General features: G+C 43.5%; 1 protein-coding gene across 2 annotated transcripts; it reads left to right on the forward strand.

The window, feature by feature from the left end:
* The first annotated feature begins 313 nt into the window (after window positions 1-313).
* TWSG1 (twisted gastrulation BMP signaling modulator 1) lies at window positions 314-23694 on the forward strand. 2 transcript variants are annotated; one of them, XM_050891866.1, is made up of 5 exons: window positions 314-356; window positions 2066-2193; window positions 9592-9691; window positions 13706-13972; window positions 21990-23694. In XM_050891866.1, the coding sequence occupies exons 2-5, from the start codon at window positions 2071-2073 to the stop codon at window positions 22169-22171; spliced, it is 672 nt and encodes a 223-aa protein (XP_050747823.1). In that variant the 5' UTR covers window positions 314-356; window positions 2066-2070; the 3' UTR covers window positions 22172-23694. The 2 variants fall into 2 exon arrangements, with proteins under 2 accessions (XP_050747823.1, XP_050747824.1); XM_050891867.1 differs by lacking the exons at window positions 314-356; window positions 2066-2193 and adding an exon at window positions 8710-8810.
* Window positions 23695-24069: the final 375 nt, after the last annotated feature.

The following is a 24069-nucleotide window of genomic DNA, read 5'->3' on the forward strand; positions in this document are numbered from 1 at the left end:
CCGCCGCCGCCTCTGCCCCTCCGCTCCCCTCCCGCTAAAGCAGACGGGAGCACGAAGCCCCCATCCACCGGCCCCTGCCTCCCCCCCCCCCCAGCGCCACCCCGTTCCGCGCAGCCGCCGCCCGCCGGGGCGGAGGGTCCCGGGGCGCGCTGCCGGCGGCGGGGGGCGGGTCCTGGTGCCTGACGGTGCCCCGAGGCGGGGCGATGGGAGGCCGCGCCGCCGCCTCCGCGCTGCCTGCGGCCGAGGGGGGAGCAGCGGGCCGAGGCGCGCGGTTGCTGCTGCCGCCGCCGCCGCCGCCTCCGGAGCAGCGAGAGCCGCCGGCGGAGCGGGGGGTGCCCGGCCCGCGGCGCCGTCCGGTGAGCCAGACCGCCGGCGGAGCGGGGGGGCGCGGAGGGAGAGGTGCGGGCGGCGGCGGCGCCGGCGGGATGGAGCCGGTGGCCGGGGAAGAGGCGGCGGCGGCGGGGCCGCGGCTGCTTCTTTGTGGAAGGAAAGTTTCGGTGCGGCTCGGCGCAGCCGCCCCGCTGCCTGCCTGCCTGCCGCAGGAGGAGAAGGAGGAGGAGGCCGGGCCCCCCGCTGCCGGGAGGGGCGGCTTGTGGCGGCGCTCCCCGTGCGGGGCCCCGCCTGCCCCGGGCCGCTTCGGCGGGGGGGGTGCGCTCTCTGTCACCGGCCTCCCGGGCCCCTGGCAGTGCCATCTTTGGGGCCGGGGCCTCCCGGGAGGCGGCGGGGAGCCTCGGCGGGAAGGGGGAGCTGAGCGCGCGTTGATCGGCCGGAGGGGGGTTTGCGTCTTTTCCGCCCCGGGTGTGAGCCCGGCGGGGAGGGAGAGCGATGCTGAGCCGGGGCTGGGGGGAGCCGGTGCCGCCGGGGCGGGCTGTAGGAGCGGAGGGGCGGCGGGCAAGGGTCGTGCTCCGGGGGGGGGGGAACGCCGGATCAAGTCTCGGGAAGCAGCGGTGGGTGAAACGAAAATACAGCGACGTTGGGAGCCTGGGGAAGGGGTACGTGCGCGGTCAGCCCGGGGCGCCAGCGCATCCGAGCAGGGTGCTCGTGGAAATGGCATCGCTCCGGTTCTCGGGAGCCCTTTTATGTAACAGCCGAGCGCGGCCCGTTGCCGAAACGATGCGGTGCGGTGTTAAAAACGCGGCTGGATCGCTCATCTAGCCAAACATCGTGCTTGCCTTGGCTTCTGCGCCTGGCCCACCGGAACGCAGCGCCCGGTGGGTTTGGACCGTCTCTGGTTGAAGGGAAACTTTCTTTGCTCTGGGTAGCAGGCAGAGTAAGCGGTGACCCCCTTCTAAGGGGAAAGCTCCCGTGTTCTCCGTGCGTGCCCCACTGGGTCTTGCGGGGGGGGGGGGGGTGTCCCTCCCAATCCTGCGTGGGTGCAGATGGCGGTGCGCACAACGCAGCGAGGTTCAGAAGCGTTTAATAACCACTGTAAGAAAGACTAGTCTGACACAGGCTTTAAATGTCCAGATTGTGCCTTATTTACGTGTTGGCTTGTTTTTCTACTTTTTTGTGTTCGGAGATTGCTAATTGAAGGGTGGGTTTTTTTGAGTTCGTAAAGCAGAAAAACATTTCTAGATACAGAAAGAAAGAAACCCAGTGCCCCATTAGCATTTTTTTCCCCTCTTATGAGAACAATACAGGCTCACTGTAAGCTTGCCCAAACATGGGCTGCCTTTTATTATATATTGGTACGGTGCCTAGTGCAATAGGGTCCTCTTTTGACTGGGTTCACATGCTAAGCACGAGTAAGGACTCACTGGCACGCCGCTAATCATGCTATATTTGTAACAAATACCACCTGCCGAGAAGCTGCATTTTCACAAAGGGAAAAAGGCAGAATGCTTTGAATAAACCCAGTTCTTCTGTCTGTTTGAAGTAGCAGATGCTCATCTCCGGTTGACTTCAGTCACTTGCGTGGCTCTTGGAAGTTACGTTGTTCAATCTCTGGTACTTACTTTTTTTAAATGTTGGTGTCTGTATTTTTAAAAAAAGAAGTTAACAACTTTGTGATTGAATTGAAAGCCTGTGTGACATCTAAGTACTTGTGAACATTGCTTACCTGCAGGAAACATGAGGTCACAGTACATCACAGCGCCCACAGTCACTGTCCTTCTGTTCCTGCTGTGGATCCAGTCGTCAACAGGCTGCAATAAGGCTCTCTGTGCTAGCGATGTCAGTAAATGCCTGATACAGGTATGAGTTGTGTTTCCTTTATTTGCTTTTAAGCATTTAAGAAACAGTTCTGAAGCTTTTGTGTTAAATAGTGCCTTTTTAAAGAAGTTCATTTGGTCTCCTGCACATATAAATGCAGATTAACAACCATTTTATAGATAATATTAAGTGCATGTGCATATGGGCATGTTTCTTTTTTTAATGGAAACATTTTCAAGTTGAGGATTATGATTGCTGGGTTATTGTTAGAAGCCACTACCAGTCACACTGTTAGTTTTCAGTCTCTTTCTTCTTTATTAGTGATACTATGAACGAGAAGCAATTTAAAACAGACATTTTATTAGAAAGGTTTCTGTGGGCAACAGTTGTTTTTTTAAAAGACATCTGCAATACCAGAAGTTCAAATGTGCTTACAGTGTTCCCGTATCTGTCTGAAATGTTCCCCTTATCTGTTCCCCTTAACTTGTAATCTGTCTACTTTCTTAAATCTCCCAGCCCAGGCAGAGGGTCAGTAGTTGATGCCTGATGCTCTCCGTAACATTGGGTTTGTACAGTCAATTAAAAGATGCCTAAAAACTCACATGAGAGAACTAACACGAGTAGGGACCTAACTTGTCTTAGAGTCCTGAGGTGCATTTGGAAAAGCTTTTTGATCAGGAGGGACCTATGGCCACTAATGGTAATGAGCAAGCTCTGAAAGCATACAGGTCTACCTAAAAAAACCCCAAACTAAATACTTATGAGTTGAACTGGTAGGAAGTGGATGTTAAACTCAAATCCCGATGCTGCTTTTGACTCACTGTCTGTCGGTCTACAGTGACAGAATCAGACTGAGACCAGGTTGCTGCTCTTACAGCAGGAGTTAAGAAGGACAGTGTGCAGCAGAACAGAAGTGCCTTTTCTAGCAAAATTGCAAGCAGTTGTGGTAACTACCAAGTATTTATTTACTAATGGTGTATTGAGCATGCTTCTTGACTCCATATTGAAAAAAGGAGCCTTCGTGTGGTCGGTTGCAGCTTCTTTAAAAGAAACTGTTTCTTACTGCCCCTTTGTAGATTGCAAATGCAATAGCAGAGAGCACAAATATCACATGCCAGTAATGTGCTAGTATGCTTACTGTAAATGTGTGATCACAGTCTGAAAAGTGATGCAGAAGTGGCATGAAGCATTTCCATGTTTACTTCATTTCATTGACTTCTGTATAAAATTTGTCTGGTTTACAAATAAAAATACTTGCCAGATTCACAAATTCATGCTGTGGAATGAAGACTGACTGTAGGCTGAACTGTCTTCTTTCTGGCTTCTGTACTGCCGTTGCTTTACACACACACAAAAAAAAATAAAAAAAAAAAGAAATTGCTGCTTCTCCTAGCCCCGCCATGGCCTGTGGTGGTGTTAAATACAGGAGCAAGAAAAGAGGCTTTTGACTTTCACCTTTTCAAAGAGAACGCCAGTGTTTTTGCTGGTATGTTGGGCATTGTGCACCGTGACAAACTGATGCGCTTACAAGTTCCTTCTGTTGCATTTTTTCAAATCGCCTCTACGCTCGAAACCTTTAAAAAGTAAGATGCTAGTTGTGGCATTGGATGTACGAGGCACTTAAATAGCAAGTGCAGTGGTACAGATTTGTTGATTCAGGGGAAAGCTGTTGGTCCAGATGAAGGGGAAAACGAAGATATATTGTCTCCTTTTCCTGTGCTACTGATGGAGTCCACCATCCATGAAAGCACAGGCATCTCCTTCCCAAGTAATCACTTACCTTTTAGCGAGTCAAGCTTGAGACACCCAGCATTTAAACTTTATTTTTGTGAGCTAGTCTGAATAGAGTACAGCCCAGGAGAAGTGGAGCTAATGCTACTGGAGTCCTTCCGTGGCTGGGAATAAGACGGTTGTGGTTCAGTGCTGCGTGGAGGTGGCTCACACGACTGTGCTTTACTTGGATTATGTTGGCATCTCTGTAGCGACACAGCCCTGTGCATGCAGAGAGACCCCTGTACTGCTTTACTTGTTGTAGGTGTGTTCTCTATTACTTTGTACAGGTGATGTGGAATCCCTTTTTAAAGCATTTCCCTAAAATCGAAATCGTATGCAATTCTCCGAGACCCTGAAGTAACCCGGGCCATGTGAATTGTGTACAATTAAGGGGGAATGCCGCTGTTGGTTTTCACCGTCTGGCTGCTCTCCTCCTGCGAACAGACCTGACATACCAGTCAGTATTCATTCTTTATAGAAGAACAGATCAGGTCAGACTAGTCTGATTGTGGATATGAAGACTCCTAAAGCTTCAACTTAAAGCAATTGTCATCTTTCTTTTTGGCCTTTTTTTTTTAAATCTTCAGCACTGTTGTGGCAGAAGCGCTGCTCTGGTATGTGAAGTGTGTGTTATTTCTTAGGTAGATATACAAGTAGAGTATATCTGTGTATTTTTTTCCCCCTCTAAAGTCTTCTGGAGAAATCTGAACTTAAAAATAAAAGACTGTGTTGAGTGAGTTTGCTTGACTATCGCATGACATTTTTCCCTAACCTGTTTTTATAACTGTTCTAGTTTGGCAAAATCCGTGGCTTGAAACCAAGATAATGTCACTCGGAGACAACTGGGGGAGCAAACAGCGTGTGAATTTTTGTCATCTGCATCTGCATGCAGAAAGTGAGGCTGCCTGTCTTAGAGACATAACGAGACAAAAGACCTGCTCTCTCAAAAAGCATACAGTTAACATAAATATTTTTGCCAGTGTGGCTAGAAGTCAGTACAGTCATTACTGCCACTCCTTAGGAGCTGCTCTGCTTAAGGGTGGTCCCTACATAAATATTTATTTTGTTAGATCCAGAACAGAGCATGAGATCAACAACTCGCATGCATTCAGCTTTCCTTTTACATGTTGAGGCTCTAGCTTCATTGGTGCTCTTGTAGTCTACTTCTTGTTTTTCTGTAAGCCAAGACCTGTAAGAAAATAGCTTGAGGCATCTCTCTGCATAAGCTTAGCCTTCACAAAAAAACTTTGTGGCTTCCTGTAGCTGTTGAAGTTGTGGATAAGATGTGGGAGCATAGGCAGAGTGGGACCACAAAATCACTTCCCTTGAAGGCTTTGGACATAGCTCCTTCCCATGTCTCTGGGATTGGGGCATTGAAGTCAATAACTGGCTGTTACCTTGCTTTTTTAGGTAGGCCACCGAGCCCTGGTTGCACACTATGTGCGTATTGCAGTATTCTAGCACATCTGTTGTTGACTTGGATGCACGGGTTGTTTTGATGTTTCCTTGTGTGGAGGAGATGAGAAGGCCAGTTACGCTCGCTGGGTGGAGCAGAGGCGTATATTGTGTCCTTGCAACATGGAGGAAATCCTTGAAGGCAGAAACCTCTAGGATGGGACGTTCCCACAATTGTTCATAGCAAACGGGTTTGAGGCGAGTCCCAGGCTGGCTCTTGCGGTGCAGAGCTACCTGCAGTAGTCAGGCTCGAGTGGTACGTCCATGTTGTGCTGGAAGCCGAGCTTTGCTGTCTCATCTGCAACAGCTCTTTAAACTACTGCTGTATGTAGGAAACAAATGGTGCTATAGTTCAGGCGTGGCTTTCAGATCCTTCTAAAGAGGGGTTGTTTTGCAGAGAATACAGAGTTTACTCTCCCAAACGCTACATGCCTGCAGTCACCTCGGCTGGTGCGGTATCGTTCCGATTAAAATCTCTCTTCGTCTTTGCCTTCGCCTCCTGTTAATCTTGTGTACAAACTTGTCAGCTTGAAAGGATTTCCAAGACTTTTTAGCCCTGTGGTATGAAATATACACCACTTCTTAACTTCAGGGCTTAGGCATCTAAAAATTACTTTTAGTGTATGTGTTGTAGCTGTAGTATGTAACACAGTTGGATTAACAAAACAGTTCTGGCTGGTTTGCTTCCAGGAGATTTTCTGTTATTAAACTGTTCTAGGAAAAAAAATTAGCTCTTTTTCTTTCACTCCCTCTTCCAGTTTGCAAAGATGTTGCCAATGCCTTCAGGTCCTGTTTCTCACTGCACTGCGAAAATAGTCTCTGTCATTTCAAGAAAGCTTTGAAAAAATGCAGATGTTAAATACCTTGTAAAAATCTTTATTTGCTCTCTGGAGCAGAAGTATCTTTATTGTACGAACGTGCCTGCTTTCTATTTAATGCTGTATTTTTAGACTGAGAAGCTTATTTCTTGCCTAGCAAAATACATTCTCCGATGCACCTTCAGTAGTTCAGCTTGGGAAGTTGCCAAGTTGACTTATGAGTAATATTTTCTTCCACTGACGCCTCACCACCCCCAGCTATCAACAAGGAACGTTTCTCATTCTGCCTCGCTTCACCCATGTCTCAAGTAAGCATTCTTTTAAAAAGATGTATCCTGTACAAGTATCCAATGCGGATGAGTCAGGCAGAAGGGCTCAAGAGTGGTTAAGGAAACCACGTACGTGCAAACGCATATATGGAAAAACATACAGTTATTGCCCTGAAGAGACAGTCGAACTGTGAGGAGGAGGGAGCTGGAGAACTGTGCAGAAGACTAATTAGGTTGCTCTTTCTTCCCTCCTCTCCCTCCAAGTTTTAAAAAAAAAAAAAAAAAAGGTAAAAAATAGAAAATAAAATAAAAAAATTACACTGTTCATAAGCCGTTCCTACAAAAATAAAGTTGTTAAAATACTGGTAGGTATAGTGATGCTATCCCAAGCTAGTGCTTACACGTATCGAAGCTAAGCAGAATTTTTTTTATTACGTTGCAAATGTATAATGTAAGGTTACATTTAATTCAGAGAGAATTCTCTTAGATTCATACAGTGCAATCTATAAAACTGAAACAAATTTAGTGAATTTTCTGGCTTTGATTCATACATTACATTTAATAGTTTACGGAGAATCACCTCCTCCCACATACTGGCTTGTTGGTGTTGCAATGTCTTTAGTAAGTATGAAGTTTGCCTAGTTTTACTGCTGAAGAACAAATATATAGGATATTTTTAATGCTAATATGTATTAATACTATTCTCTGGCCAAGGTAACAGTACTTTACTCATGGTTGGTTTTGAAGTTGTTGTATTCAGGCTTTTTATTCTCAAGGCTGACACAATCTGTTTATCAAACAGTAAGATAAATATTTTAGAAATGCGTCATTCATTCACATAAGTCATCTTTCTAAGTTTGTGGTGTCTCCTCTTGTGGAAAAAATTGTCTATTTTATTAATGAGCCTGTTTTTCATCTTTCACTTGGAAACAGCACAGTAATAGGTGACATTAATAAACTTTGAGGATGTAAAAGTAAAAAGTCTTGGTAGTTTTCCACTCTGTAAATAAAAATTCAAGACTTACTAAGACTGCATATTGCAGAAATGCCTGTGGAGCAGGAGTCCACGCTCAATCACTCAGCAGGGCAAACAGTTCACATTAAACTGTGCAGGCAACAGCATTTCTCAGCGTTACGTAGAACACGCAGTAGTTTTGTGAATTTGGTTTCTTTGCTGGCTTCAAAAAGATTTGTGATCTGGGATGAAGTGAATGGAAAAATAACAGATCAATTAATTTATACTGCATTAATGCATTGTAGCACGTCTGCAGCAGGTTTGGGGGTTTGTTCAGTTTTCGTCCAGAACTGGGAGCCCTGAAGCTTCATTCACTGTACTCTTAAGCCCCGTCCCCAGCCAGACCTCGCTCTGGCCTCGCCCTCTGAAATGCACTCTTCGGTCTTCTGTGGGCCCGCGTGAGTTGGTGCGAGAGAGCGGCGATCCCTGTGCAACTCAACAGGCTGCAGACGTTTGCAGTTGCCAGTGTTGCAGAATAAAGAGAGAAAGGGGGTCGTACACGATCAGGTGCATCTCTCTGTGCCTTGCCTTGCCTTGCCTAGCAAATGCACTCCTGATGTTCGGTGTAAATATGCCTCCTTTCTTCCCTACCTGATGTTTAGCAATAGCAGGCCAAGGATTACTTAAAAAGTGGAGTTCTGCCCCCTTGGCTTCTTCCCAAGGTGCTATAGAAAGACTTTGCGGGTGATGTTTGTGTCTGCCTGTAAGGTGTGGTGTCCCTGACCCAGCTGTGGTGAGCTGAGGTGGAGCCTCAGGTGGTGACTCCAGGTTAGGAGAATTTCATGCTAAACCATCTTCCTGCCCCTCCCTCCTGTCCGCCTGTGTCTCCCGACCACGCTGCGGTGTGTCCCTCCCCTGCCTCTGGAGAACAAGATCAAAGAACGGGGATGGGTGTCATCTTCTCCCTGGTCCGGTGCATAGCAGAGATTTGCCAGTGGCTCTTCCAGTAAAGCTGGGGGTGGGAAGGATCACGTGGTCAGTGTTTCCAGTAACGGGACTTTGTTTTCTCACCAGTTGCGCGTAACGTGATAGTTAGACAGACGTCATCAAAACTAAATTCTTAGACAGAACAACCAAATGTGACTTCGTGACTGTCTGCGTGTTGCACTACAGCGTGATTCAAGCCCATATATTATCATCAAGTAGCCACAGTCTTTCAGCCAAACTGAAACTACTAGTACGGATTTGAGCTAGAGGGAAGGAGACCGCCTGGTTTTTAGATTTCCTTCATCTGTGTAGGCTATTTCCATGCTGTGAGGTCCACAAGCGTATGCATCCAGCAGGACTGCTAAACCAGCGCCTTCAGGTGTAGGTAATATGAAGAGAAAGGTTTGTCTTCTTGCTTCCATGCCTTTTCATTCTTTTTAGCTTAATAATGGTTAAAGAAAAATGCGTGTGTATACCATTTCGCTTTCTAGAGGCTCCAGAAGTCTTGGAAGTATCCCAAGGTGTCAGTTTGGTGGGGAGGAGGCGGAGGGCTGCTTTCATAATGGCAAAAATGAATCAGCTGGACCTGGGGGGTGGAAATAATCTGGTCACTAATATTGCAAATGGAGAGCAATGTGTAACAAGCATTCAGAGATGCACAAAATCCTGTGGTCAGATGACTTAACCGAGTAAGTTCCTTTTAGAATCCACGAATAGGTGTGACTGTAGATGTTGTCTATCTTCTTGAGTATGCACATGCTGCTTATAGTAACTTCCTTTTTTAGCTAAATTATAACATACAAGCACTATTTCTATATAAAGAAAGATCCTTCTTTGAATTTCCTGTTGTGATGGGAAAAACATTCAAAGAACTTGTAGATTGAGGCATACATAGAAGTGCACACACCTTTCCCATGAATAACATTTTTTCTCTTTTAAATGCTTCTTGACTTCAGGTTTGTCTTTTGAATTTCACCTTCAAAAAAAAATCTTGCAAAAGATCCTTTTGTAAACTAAGATTGGTTCTTTGGCTGGAACTATTTTACCGTTTACTCACTGTATTAGTGTACTAAGCTTTTTTTAATGCCGTAATTTGAGTTGCGGCTTGAGGAGGAATCGCTCTGCCGTGTTAGCATTTTACATCTGGGATCGCTGCGGTGTAATGAGTTTCTGTTGTTTTCAGGAGCTGTGTCAGTGCCGCCCTGGGGAAGGGAACTGCTCCTGCTGTAAGGAGTGCATGCTCTGCCTGGGCACACTTTGGGATGAGTGCTGTGACTGTGTTGGTAAGTTTGCATTTCTTTGGGATTTTCTTCTTTTTTTTAAATTGCCTCCTCCTGCCACATGCTGAGCTCACAGTCTTATAATAGAAGTAAAACATTGGGACAGAATCTGTGCTTTAAACATCTTATGGCTCATTCTGTGGGTACTGAATAAATTACTGTGGGGAACCAAACATTTGAAGGCTGTATCTGCTCTATGGACTGGGGGGTGGTAGTAGTCCAGATTTTGCTTGGTTAGTGTCATCACAACTGACTATTAATTTTGTCTCTAAAACATAAACTCCTTTTTGATTTGTCATCTTGAGGAAACTACACAGCACCTGCTTCATGGGATTGGATGCTGTGTAGAGGTTTCTAACTGTAAAGTATATTGACAGATACCACACAGGGACAATTTTAGGTTTGAGTTCCCTTGTGAATCCTTGGGACTAGTAGTAAATATGCATGGCCCAATGTTTACATTGTTCTTTTATTTGCAAAAAGAGTTCTTTGTGGAGGGCAAGAAAGAGGCATACAAGTTCTTACTGTAGGATTAGATGATAGTCTTAACAAGAACAGCATTACTACTAACAGGTAGTGTTCAGAGTGCGCACATCTTTGCCAGTGAATGCTGCCCCTGCTTAAGGAGGATGTGTTCTAGTTCTGTCTCTTGTTTTAAATGTATTGAAAGCTTCATCCTCCTGTGGTTGCTGGAAGTCTCCCTCTGCTGCCATTCAAAATCCTTGTGCCTTCCATGAAAGACATGCGTCTTGAGTGTTGTACCTGCTCTCAGCTTCTCTGGCTGGCTGGGTCTTCTCTGAATTCATGAAGATGATTAGTGTCAAAATGCTCCTTTTCAGTGCAGTCCATTGCGTCTGTTCCGTCATGATGTGAATATGCTTTCTGACATCCTGCTTTTTGCTTGGTTCTGGCTAGCTAACCTTTGCTTTACTGTCTTTCAGTAAGCAGTGGAGTGGCGTGGTCCTGTGCATGTGTGATTCTTCCCAGTGTCGTAAAGTATTTTCAGCCCCTGCACCTGTGGAGGATATAAATTTAGAAAGAGGCCCTAGAGTTTGTTTTTTCTATTTGATCTTGGGCTCCTTGAGAAGTGAAAAATGTATTTATCTCCTTTTTTCTCCATCCCCTTTGCACTTCCAATGTCTTCTTGTTTTTTGTAATGTATTACTAAAGTGCGCTGTTGTCACATTCAGTCATAGGGGTGAGGAATAGGATAGTAGGTTATTTCCCTAGTTCAGAACCATCATCTGCTGTAGAAAGCAAAGCATAGTGTGCCAGTCTCCTCTAGGGAGAGGAAGAACCTACCTCTTGGATTGTGAAGAAAAAAAGCAAAGTCCACACACAGGGTTTTTTTCTAAATCTGCAGATTACTCACTGTTCTGCTGCTCTTTCCCATGGTGTTATCCAGGAGAGAAGTTAATGAGGTTTCAGGTTCAGTTTCCCAGTAGTGAGTAAATTAAAACACCTCCTGATGGTTCTGCAGGTGCCTCAGACCTTGTTGGTTCTATGGTATGGTCCTGTTCTTCTTCTCTTCAGTGTAGGGTCATCCTTGCTGTAGCCTTATTCAAATGAGGAAACAGGAGCGCATGCCATACCCAGCTTCCTGGAGACAGTTCTTTGCTGATACTTGAGCTGATACTTAAGTCTCTTTATAAGCTGATCATGTCTAATGTAAAAGTAGATAGGTTGTCATGTCTGCTCTGAGGTCAGGAATTACCTCCTACCCTCCAGCACTAACTTTACTGATGCTCAGTTGATGCCCTGTGTTTTGGGTGGATGTTCTCTCCCTTCTCTGATAGGGAAAAAGACACTGGAGGAGGGAGAAAAGCAACAGATTCCTCTTTCCTCTATTTTTTCTAAGCTTTGTGAGTTAAGCTCTTCTAGTCCCTGATGTGTAAAGGCTTGGCTGCTTCCATCATTTCAATAGCCCATTTATGCATCTTCTCATCCATTCCAAAGCAGTAATGTAGACATGTTTGTGCCTTACCAGTCGCTCGTAAGTTAAGCTTTTTTATTTCTGTTTTAACCAAAGCTACTATTTTATAATAATTATTTATAAATATAATTATTATACTTAAAATACCTTTAAAAATAGTAAGAGGGAAGGATCTTTGTGGAATGAGCAGTTACCCAATAAACTATGAGCGATAGTTTCTTGATACCATCTTAAGATAATATTTTTGTACTGCATTGATATGCACAGAAACTTGTACACATTCTGCAATAATTTAATAAACAATCTTGATGTTATTTTTTTCCTGTGTGTCCTTCTTATCAGTGAAATTTATTTTCTGAATCCAGCCTGACCGAGGGGGCCTCTAGAAAGGCTCACTGGTTTCCATTTCACAGCGTTAATACAATGACATCAACTAAAGTATACATCTCTTGATGTATCTGTACAAAACTCTTACCTGGTTTGCTATCTTCCTAATTAATTTTCGGGTGGACATTCTTTATTACAATTGTATGGTGAATATTCCAAGTGCTTACGAAAAGGTGATAATGCAGGGATAGAAATTTTTTATTAAAGCAGTGAGTCCAGGAACGTCTGTGAAGAACAAACCTAGCTGAGAGGAGTAGGAAAATAATTGTTTACGATAGGAAGTTTGTGTAAGTGGAATTATTTTTTAGTGTGACCTGATGTTGTTTGGAGGAGAGGCTTAGTTTTTTTTCCTACCCAATACTTGGCTCACCTTTTTATAGGAGCAGACTATCTTGTGGTGTTCCTATTATTAAATGCTGGTAATGCTAACCACTTGCTTAATATTTGCCAGATCTCATGCTAATTGTCATGGACAAACTTCACTCTGCTTTGTTCATTATGGAAATCCATCTACTTAGATTGAAAAGATTGTGGTTTTGTATAAGGCTCTAGTTAGACACGATTTCTGAAGCTGGAGTCCTAATGTATCTGCAGGGAAGGTTGTGTGAGGCAGGTAGACTTTGAACATTTATGTCCCATTTCGCTTTGATACTTTAAGAATTGGTGTGCTTTGCAGCTGTAGCTGTCTAAAACTGTGTCTGTGAAACTACCCAAAACGATATCCAGATGTACATGAGGAAAATGGATTTGTCTGTCTCTTGCCAGGTGACTTCTAATAGTGTTTTATGGCTTCTGAGTTTAAATACGTATGCAGATACAACTTTTCTTTTTAGTCTTGGTTGTTTCATTGTTCAGGTTAAATCAAGATACCCTTGAGTTTCATTGCTAGTAATAAATGTTAGTGTTTAAATGGTTAATGAAAAACTGGCACCTGCATTGCACATCACAAAAACATTTTGTAGGAAGTGGCAAAGAGAAAGAAGATTACAAGGTTTCAAAAAAGATACCACAAAAGACGTTGAAAAATAAGGAAGAGATAACCTGGAAATAAGCATTTTGCCTGTAGTGACCCCTCCAACTAAGTAGCAAAAGGAGGTTCATCTCAGCTGTCTCTAAGCAGGTAAAGTAATTCAGACTCTTGCTCCCTCCTGATAGCGATCTTTGCATCTCTGGCAGATGACTAAAAAGATCTAGTGCACTGCTGCAGCGGATGAGATCGAATACTTGAATTGTGATCAAAAGTTTCATGTACCTCAGGACTTGTCAAGATACTATCTTCGTTCACTCGTAAGCTTTCATTCCAGATTTAGGCTAGTATCGATTACACTGTGCTTTGTCTCTCTTCCCAGGGGAAACAAACCTTCCATTGAACTCTTCGTATGCTAAACTGTAATGCTAGCATAAAAAGGGAAGCAAAGTGCTGTTTAGATGAGGTTTTTCTTTTCACTTGGATCTCACAAGTCACAGGTGTGTTTTGTGGAAGTCTGCAGAGATCTGAAACCTGCTGTTATGGAAAGCTCGTCCTGCTGGATTTGGTGGCACTTCTGCTATTGAGCTAAGAGTGGGATATATATGAAAGGGCTCTTTCTGTTCTGCTTAGCAAAAAAAAGCAATTTTGATTTTCTAAATATTCCCTCCTGTTCCAAGGAGAAGAGTTTAGGGAGTTCCGTGTAACTTCCTGTTTCATTCCTCTGCAGGTATGTGCAATCCTCGCAATTACAGTGACACACCTCCAACATCCAAGAGCACTGTCGAGGAGTTGCATGAACCAATTCCTTCACTTTTCCGGGCACTGACAGAAGGGGATACTCAGCTGAACTGGAATATCGTTTCCTTCCCTGTGGCAGAAGAACTGTCGCACCACGAGAACCTCGTTTCCTTTTTGGAAACAGTGAACCAGCCACAGCATCAGAACGTCTCTGTTCCAAGCAACAATGTCCACGCACCTTACTCTAGTGACAAAGGTAATGAGTGTAGTGTCTAAATTCCTAGCATTTCCTCTCGTCTCTTCCAGGAGCCTTCTCGGGGCATATTCTGTGCTTGTCCGTGCTCGCTGCTTCTTTTCCCATAAAAAAGTGTGAAAAGTTCAGTCTAATTTTGAGCATGACGTAACAAAAAGAGTGAGGCAAAAGTATTAAGGAGCATGGAAGATGGTGTTAAAGTGTCTGATGATCGTAGGAGACGCTGAACCACATGAGTTTGTTATCTCTATAATTCCTCCTGTGGCATGAGGCAGTTTGTTCACGTTATTTCATGTGCACTGGCACGGTATGTTCTTTGACTTTGAAGCAGTTACCTGTAGCTCAGGATACAGGACAGACCAAAAACTGAATCCAAATCATGTATCAGTGTAGAGGTAGGCAACTGAAATGCATGGCTTCAGAGGTTTGAGAAAGCCACATGCCATAAACCGTTGTATGTGGAGTAGATGTTTATTTCTTTTGTCTGAGCTGGCATAACTTGAACTCTTCAGAAGAATGGTTTGTAGGAAATCCAGGATTAATAGTAAACCTGAGAAAGATTAGCAAGATCGCTCTTTATGTTGAGGAGGGATATGTGACAGTCTTAAAAATAAGCAATTTGGGGGCGGAGGTTCAACTTATGGACTCATTCCTCTTATTTTATATCAAGTTTTTTATATTCTCACCTTCAGTTTAGAGGACAGACTTCCCTGCTGGGCGGGGGGGGGGAGAGATGATAAGTTTGAGGTAGTGACAACAGTGGCATAAGAAAAATACTCTCTGCTTCTTGGTTTCCATACTAAACCTGAAATACTTTTCCCTGCAAATCATTACATCAGACTTAAAAGAATCTCATAAACAGTTCATAGTGAAGTTGCTGCCTAACAGGGGAAAAAGAGCATCTGATTTGTTTTATTAGTGTACTTAATGCTTTGCTTCCTTCCCAACACACGCTTCAAATATTTGTAACCCCATATGTTGCTGTTGTGATGGCTCTTTTATCTTATCAATGAAAGATACCCTAATTGATGGACACACTGCTTTTCCATACCATTGTGAACCTTTGACGTAGTTATGTTTCTGAGTAGGACTGCTGTTGATTAAATGGGACCGTAATGGCAACTTTTCTAATTTCCTTTGGTTAAGGCACGTTAGAAAAATAAATTAATTCCAGAACTGGAAACCAGATGGTCAGAAAGCATCTCATTCATATGTCTTTGACGTTATTAAAACGCTTGCTTGCCATTATGAGAGTGATGCAGAAAGCCATGCATGTTAAATGGCAAGCCACAAAAAGCCCTGTGTGCAAACACTACAGTATTTAAAGGTATGAATTATACTGGAAAAAAAAATTATGCTTAGAACAACCTTGAATATATCCCACTGTACTTAGGTACTGCAGCCCAGATGGCTGTTCCCTGACAGTCCTTCACTACCATACCAACAGGATGGGCTAATGATAGTTTTGGATTAAACTTGGAATTTCAATTGCATCTCAAGGGTGTGGAGGAGTTTTGAGTTTAACAACACAGACAATACATAACACTGCAATTTTTTCTTAGTCAGAAGTCTCCTTCATTTCATTTACTAAGAACATATTAGAGATTAGGTTGAGAGAGCTTTCACTGGAATGATGACAGTCCAAAAACAACAGTTATATTTGGAAATAGTTACCAAATGCCACTGGTTTTCAGGCTTCAGTAGACACTTAGAACGGAAATAAATGTCAGAGCTGTTCTTGTAATCATTGGCTCTGCCTCCTCCACCTTAGTGATCAGTGAAGAACTGGAAAAGGTAGAAAATTACTTTCAACTTCCTATACTTCAAGAATCTAAATATGGAAGCATGTTGAGGAGTCTCTCTTCTTGGTCACAATGTAGATAACTTTGTAGTGCTCTGCTTTTTCAGAAATGATATTAAAGTTTGCTTATAAAAACATGGATGATTCGAGCATGGAGAACAGAAGAAGGTAGAAAGAAAAGTTGGCTGCTGGCCTCAGTCAGTTGATGTTTATTATGGTGGAAGCAAGGACAACTGGGGAATTGTACCTCTTGTGTTGGATGTTGTGTGAGCCATGGGGTGGCATTGTTTTTAATACTTTTTTTGATGAGTTCATTGGGGAAGCAGTAGCCAAAAGGTGGAGGGGTAGTAGGTCAAGGGCTGAAGAGCCTACTGAGCATGGGCACAGAGAGGGAGCCCAGGAAGTTGCTGGAGTCTGGTGGCTTCTGCCCATGTAAAGTTCAGTCATACAATCAAGTCACGGTGGTTTAACAAGCTAGCACGTGTTAGAAGAACCACTGTAACAGAGAGTGGGTCTGTGCGTGTGTATGTGTGCGTGCTCACCTGCAGTAAATACAAGATTAGCCTGCAGCGGAAGAAACTGAAGAGCATCTCTTTACCCTTTCCTTCTCCCCAAACATGCTGCTAGGCTTAAGGGCAGATCTTGCAAATGGAGATGTCCTTTGGGTGACTTGCTAAGCAGTTGTCTTCAAGGCCGTGACATTCAGGGATTTGAAAGAATATTCCTGTGAGCAGGAACACAGATGCTTCATGTTTTCTTTACAGTGCTGTGCCTCCTCCATTTTGTGGTTCTTCTGTGGCTCCTTGCATGCTTCACTCCAACATGGTGTGCTGGCAGCAGCCTATTTCTTGCATTGCCTGTAAAGGGAGAGGGGCTAAGGAGAGGTAGATTTTGGTAAGGGGACAGTAGTCTCTGTGCTGTCTTCTGGAATACATCCCCAAATTTGGAAAGGGTCTGCCTATAAATACCCCTTGTCACGTCATGTAACACAGTTCTGATTTTAATTTCAACACGCATTCATGCAGGGATCGCCGTTAAGCTGGTCTAGAGTGCCAGACTTGCTCGATGAGGCTCTGGGTGACTGCCAGGAAAAGCAGCACCAGACATGGGAACCCGTGAGCTTTGTGCCTGAGTGGCGTGAAGCCACCAGCCCCGGGAGGGCGGCTGTGGATCCGGGAGGAGGTGGGGTGCAGTGGGATATAAAGCATTCCTTTCTCGCCCCAGCCTACTGTGAGCCCAGCCGCCAGACCTTGAACTTCCCCGTTATTATCTTAATGAGTGTCTTCCCTTTCCTCCTGTGAATTAACGTTTTAGCTGCCAAAGTATGCGTGCGCTGCTGGAGCTGCTGTAGTTCTTCGTATCAGTAGTTTCTGGCATTTGAGCCGCCACTTCAGAGAGGATTGTGATGATTATTAATCTAGAGCTACATTTATACTTTATTTTTGCTTTGCTTTTAGCTGATACCCTCAGAGCTCTGAACTGCGAGTTCAGATGTCTAAAAAAGCTTAATTGTTTCAGATGATGACAGGATGTTGGCGAGAGAGAGGGGAACTAGATAATCTTTTGGCAACTGATGAAACAAAATCTGTGTTGTAGTTAAGGGTTTCTGACTTACACTGCTTGGTGACACGGGATGGTGTCCACTTTGTGCTTCCACTCCCCTCCAGTGCCAGCCAGGTAGAGGAAAGCTAGAAATCCAGTAAAGTGGCATCTGCCTCTGTAGGTACTCCAGGAAGATTTTATTCTTTTTTTTTTTTAATGTTTCTTTTTATAAGTTCTGATTGGCATAAAATAGTATGGCAGCTGGATGGACAGTTACCTTTTTAAAGTACTTTTAGAGCTACCGATAAACAGACCAGCGGACAACGGAACTTACATCGCACCTTTAACTTCAAAGGTGGCATACAGGGAATTGTCATAACTGGGAAAGTTTTTTCAACTTGTAGATAGGCATTTTTCCTTAACTTACAAGAACTGAATTGCTTTATCTTCTCCGAGTTGCTAAATTCCTCCATAGTGCACCAATACAGATCTCACTTGCAGCACAGACAGTATCATAGCAAAGCCCGATAGAAACGTGAGTCCATTTCTTCTGGTCATTTTGAATTTAGACTTGATTGTTGTTTCTCCTACACAACCTTCGTTGAGTATCAGTTGGGGGAGAAAAAAGGTGAGAAACTCATGTTCTGGAAAAAAAAGAATGCTGCTGCATCCTTCTCCCTCCCTGCACCTGTAGTCTGTAGTCCTTAGTGTGTGAAAATTGGCAAAATGCAAATGAAAGAGCTGTTACTGCACTAAGTAACATCCTTTTTATCTACACTGAGAGAGCCAAGTGATGACTATGTAATTAGGTTTGTGAAACAACTTAAATACTCTCCCAGATCCCAACTGAGCCTGTAGGTATGCATTTTTTTCACCTGTGTAACTCTGTTTCTGCAGCCTATAAAGAGGGATTTAATGCTTGATGCGAGGAACTCTCCTGCTTTCAGTAATTCAGCCTCTACACGGGCACACAGACGCTGCTGAGGAGGCAACCAGCAGTGTCCCGTGATCAACAAAGTGCACCCTGGCCAATCTGACTCGTTCAGACCTGGCAAGTCTCTGAGTGAGCGAGACTTCAGCAACAGTTTGGTAGCACATACACAGAGTATGTCCTCCAGCTGCTTACAAGAGCTACTGGGAACCAGCCAGATCTGCTGCTGGCTCTGGCCTGCTGTGTACAGTCTGTCCTCTCCCCTTCACAGCATTTTTGGCCTGGTCCTCTAGGACCTAATCCTCTTGGCTTGTGTGTAGGTGAAAATAAACTTTCTTCTCTCCAGTCAGTCAAGATTAATGTCCTTGGTTGTTGCTGCCACCTTAATAAGGTTGAGGTCTGGCTTTGGTTCCCATTTTGGTCCTGGGAGAGTGGTCAAGGAGACCAGTCTCTCCAGTCTCACAGGACCTGACTGCTGTCATCTGGTTTTGCCAGGGTTATGGGTCTGGTGCTGCTTGTCCTCCAACCTCCTTCCCCCTGAGAGATGTCTTCAGTCTCTCAGTTCAGCATCATTGATCTTTACATCCTAGAAATCACAGGCTCTTCTTTCATAAGAGGTTTATTTTAAGTTTCAGCAGGCATTAGCTGATGAACTGGGCTTCTCCAGGACTTCTGAACTGGTACGGACACGGATGATGCTGTCACAGATGAGGTTAACATGAAGGTGAACACAGACGTCTCCTAACACAGAGGGGACTGGTCATTCTCTGGTGTGAAGACAGCCTGCAAGTGCTGGGAGCAGCTAGCCCACCTCAGAGTGTGCACAACTTTCCTGACAAGCTTTCCTGACCTACTATAGGCTTTCCTTTGGGTATTGCGAGTCGGAGTGCAGTGATCAACATGATAGCGGTGAGCACTTCTGGCAACCCTTTGGGGAGGACTCTGGTTTCTTTAGAGTTGTTCCGCTGCTATCTAGAGAGAGCCATGAGTCATTTTGCCTTCTCAAGCTGATCTAGAGACTAGGTCAGTCAGGTGGAGATGGCGTCTCAAAAGCTGATTTTGCAGCAAGAAATCTTTTTGGATTAGCCAGGATTGCCTGTTTCAAGGCAGAGGCTCTGTGCCTCCAGCTGACACCTTATAAGGCTGACCCTACCTATGGCATTTTAGGTCAAACTTGAGAAGAAAACTACTAAGAAGGTATCAAAGGATTGAGTTGGGATTAAGCAAGAGGGTACAAAGAGTATGAATATGTCTTAGAGAGGCTTCTGTAAGGTTCCTGTGCTTGCACACCAGCACTGAATTGGATGACTGATGGGGCACTCACTGGTGCTTAGATTTCACGAGAAATGCTGCCTGGAGACTCACTTCTACTTTCTCACACCCTACCCTTCCCCTGAAAACCTCCTGTGACAAGTGAGGGGGACAGATACTTGGGAATGTCTGGGCCTCCTGGGAATGGATGATGTGGGCTCCTTCTTGGGACCCTGGCAATCTGAGCTTTTTGTCGCTGGTGATGAAATGTTGCCAAGTCCTTGTGCGTTCTCCATAAGAAGACGGAGCCGCTGTGTGGCCTCTGGGTGGATTCTTGCTTTTGAGGCTGTGGTGGCTGCATCTCCCTGCCACTTTTCAGCTTTGGCTGAGCACTTTAGGTGTATGCCTGGCGGTCACTCTTTGCACGTGGTACCATAGCATACGCTTCTGTTTTGCTCTTTCCTCCTCCCCTCTGTGAATAAAGTGTCCTTGCTGAAGCTGTAGGTATGTTAGCTGGTTTTAGGCAGAGGTTCTGTTCTCTGAGAACTCTCTACCTCTGGTTGCTGTGCCTCAGGCTTTATTATAAGGCGTCATAGAAATAGAAGTGCCAAGAACGGGACAGGACTTACACAGCCACAGTCTACTTTGTTGACATTCCCAGCAGTACTTCAGGTACTCCAAGATTTCTTGGACAACTGCAGCTTTACTCACAGCACAGTTTTTCTGGGAGCAGAAAACTGCTTCAGCTATGGGTCTGCACTTCCTCCCCAAGATCCTTATTGCCTGTTGCAGTGTATATGGTGTCTGCAAGATGTGTACATCAGTTCAGAGCCTGAACAAGGCAGTGAATACTCTCTTGCTTTCAGTGGTCTGACAGCATGTCCTCTGACCCTCTTGCAGCTGCTTAGTTAGTAGTAAAATAGTTAGACAGTGGTGAGGGTTCCCTCATACATGTTTTAACAAATGATAATTCTTAAAAGGGTAGGCAAGGTTTCCAGATATCGAGGAGGAGGATGCATCCACAGAAAAGCTGCTGGGTACATTGTGCTCTCCTGTATGTTGTGTTGTCCCTTGTCACATGCTCAAAAGCATGGGCACCACAGAGATCATCTATTGTTGGTACTGGGGAAACAGACTGCATAGATCTGATGACTTGTAAGGTGATGGAGACCCTTGCTGGCCTCAATTCACCTTTGGACCTCACCTTAAGAGCTTGCCATGAGATAGGTATACTACTGAGGCTGCTAATCTATGGGGCACCAGGAAGGAGAGGTTCTGGTGCACTTCAGCCTCCCAAGACTTGTTCACAGATAAGAGACTGAATAAATGCTATGGTTAACAACTACAGTGCTCTGAGAGTCCTTCGGTTACTCACCCTTCTCCATATCTCCATAATCATTCAAAAAAACCCCCACTGTCTTGATTTACCATTTACGTTTGGATTACGTTTTTCTAATCCGTGTTGGAATGTAGGTCAGTATGTTTCTCCTGGATCCACGCACCATAAGTAGTAATAGGCTAGAAAGCCCTTTGACGTCTCCCACTCACAAGTCTGTCTGATGTGTGTGACAGAGACACTCGTGTTTGCAGACAGCTTTCAGTTGTGCTTTTCCCCAAAGTGTGCCAAGTTACGCTGTGGGTAAATGTGATGCAATCAAGGTCCTTTGGAGGATGAACAAAGTTACAGTGTGATCCCCCGGTCAGCACAGAAGAAAGTTGGTAGAATCTGTCAGCTTGGAGAATTGGATGTAGACTGGGAGAGGTGTTTTTGTTTTATAGTTGTGGTGAATGCCTCAGCTCCAGTTTGAGGTTGCAACATCAAACTCCATGGCATTTCAAGTAACTGCATGGATGTTAGAAGAATAAAGTCAACACTTAGGCAGAAGGAGTTTCTTAATCTTAGTAGTAAAGCTGTTGCTAAAAAAAGAAGAAAAAAGTGTGCAGTTTCAAGCTGAGGAAAACAGGATTCTCTAGCTCTGTGATTTAATGTGGCTGAAGAATATTGGGGGGGGGAAACGTTTACACTTAAATAAGTAGGTTTTGGTGTTTTTTAAAATACTTCTCTAAACCTGAAGTTTTTCATGATAGCATATAGTGACTGCTGACAACTGTGAAAGTGATACCTTGATACTGCCTTCAGAGGACACATGCCTGCTTGTTATTTTGGCATCGCCCATCCTTACACTTTAGAAGGTATTCCTCATAATTGGGGGACAAAACCCAAAAACATTCTTGCCTGTGACTATAGAACTAAATTAATCTAGAAGGAGAGCAGACAACAGGTTGAGTTGTAGACACTGAAAACTTGATAGATTGTACCTTGGCTCTCTGCCTCTTCTCTCTGCTTTCACTATCACGTTCTTTTTTCCTTATGCCTCATAGTCATGATGATTTGCAATCCTACTTCAAAAGCTGCACATTTAATTAATTTTTAACTAACCTTTAAAAATATTTTAAGACCTTTTAAACCAAATTTTTTCCCCCTCTTGGTTTAGAACACATGTGTACTGTGGTGTATTTTGATGACTGCATGTCAATACATCAGTGCAAGATCTCTTGCGAGTCCATGGGAGCTTCCAAATACCGATGGTTTCACAACGCCTGCTGTGAGTGTATTGGGCCAGAATGCATCGACTATGGCAGTAAAACTGTAAAATGTATGAACTGCATGTTTTGAAGCAGGAAAATTGTAATATAGCAATACTGAGGCCAAAGTAATCTCTCTCAGTTAAAGAGATGGGGATTGCAAATACTGCATTTTGGTGGAGTGCCTACTGGTTGCAATTAAATGTACCTGGTTGAAAAAAGATGTATAAAATCTGAAAACTTTTTTTTCTTTTTTTTTTAAGTCATGTAAGCAAGGCTAACTAGTAGAAGTTTTAACACTATGTTTTAAGTTTATTTTTCTTTATTTCTGCTCGAATGGTACAGCCATGCTCATCCTTGCTGTTCTGATTGTTTTCCTTTGATTTGAAAGTATTGACTATACTGGTTTTCAGAATGTAGTACTATATCTTGTAGTTTAGAGTAGGGAAACCTTAAGAATATGGTAATGAGATTTCCATCATCTAAGTTCAACAAATAATTAAATGGCTGCTAGGTTGGAGGGGGGTGGTTGTTCTTTAGGCGCTGGTTTTTTGGGTTTAGTTTCTGGTCTTGTTTTTTAACTTTATTACCTTCCAGTCTTTTTGCTTAGCCTTCTATTGTGAAAATGGTATTTGGGGAAAAAGAAAAATTCATGCTCTCTCTTCAAGTTCAACACATGGGCTGTCATGGATAAAATCCTAACTTCTTAGAAGGGCTGCCCAACAAAACACTATGTGTGGGACACTTTTCTTCCAAGTTTCATTTGCCCTGCTCTTGTAAGTACATTGGGTCTATGTTGCTTAATTTATATATTAAAAAAATATGTATATCTTTTCAGTCTTCTCTTAGATACCAAAATAAAGCTGTTAAGTGCAGTTGCATCTCCCTCCTTTTGCACTGTTCTCTAGGGTTGCTTACTCCCTGAATGTTCAGTCCAGTAAAGGAAACATGAAAGGTTATTATGGATTTAATAACTAAATGAATAAAGAAGAATGAAATGACATGAACTAGCAAGTGGTACAGGGCTACCAGTTGGGCAGTTGGCAGCAGGCATGTTCCCATTTAGCGGTTTGCTGTGAATATTTATTCCAAAACATAATTTTTTTTTTCCCCATGAAATGTTGTCACTGAAGAAGGGAAGATGTGTCCACAAAGGCAAAATTACAATGTTGAGTTTAGAACATTGCCCATTTTTCTAAGTAAGAGTTTTAATATGCTGACTGTTACATAGCAGTTACTATGACCCAGTTAGGGCTCCATTTATAATGGTACTAAGTACAAGAATAAAGTGTATGAGTAGTTAATGATCAGCTTTTGGTATTTATAATGATGTGGGTTTTAACTCCTTGAAATTTTTTTTAATGCATATATGCATATGCGCACACAAAACCGAATTTGACTATTCATGTTTCTCTCACTAGCATCAGTCTAGAGGGATTCAACTGTTTTCTAGTCACACCTGTCTATCTGTACCATGTACAAATGAAAGCAGTCATTTTAAATTTATTTTGTTGAAAAGTTTGCCTGAATGGTTTTTTCATTTTTTCTCATGATACAGTTCCTTCAATAAGATGAAATAATAATAATAAAAAAGTCTACTCTTGTGAAATAACATTACTTTCTTCAGTCTCTTTTTCAGCTGTAAAGAAGTACTTGAAAGATGAATGTTTATTGTTTTGAACTAGTGAATAATGAAATACCTTCATACTTTAAACTTGCAATTAAGTGATAAAAAATCATAGACATGAATAGAAAAACTTGGCTTATCATGAAGGAGTTGTTCTTCCTATATTTGACAATTGACGTTATCTTTGCTTCTGCTTGAGTTTTTTCAAATGAATGGAGAGAAAAAATATGTTAGAGTAGCTGTGACTGTTTTGAGCTGGAGGGTGATGCATCATCATTCTTGACCAAGATAGGAGACATATAGTAAGCATTGCTACAGGTCATTAGCATGCTTCGGGTTCTTGCAGTGTTAAATTATTGGAA

This window comes from Gymnogyps californianus, chromosome 2, assembly GCF_018139145.2.
Source record: "Gymnogyps californianus isolate 813 chromosome 2, ASM1813914v2, whole genome shotgun sequence".
Lineage (NCBI taxonomy): Eukaryota > Metazoa > Chordata > Aves > Accipitriformes > Cathartidae > Gymnogyps > Gymnogyps californianus.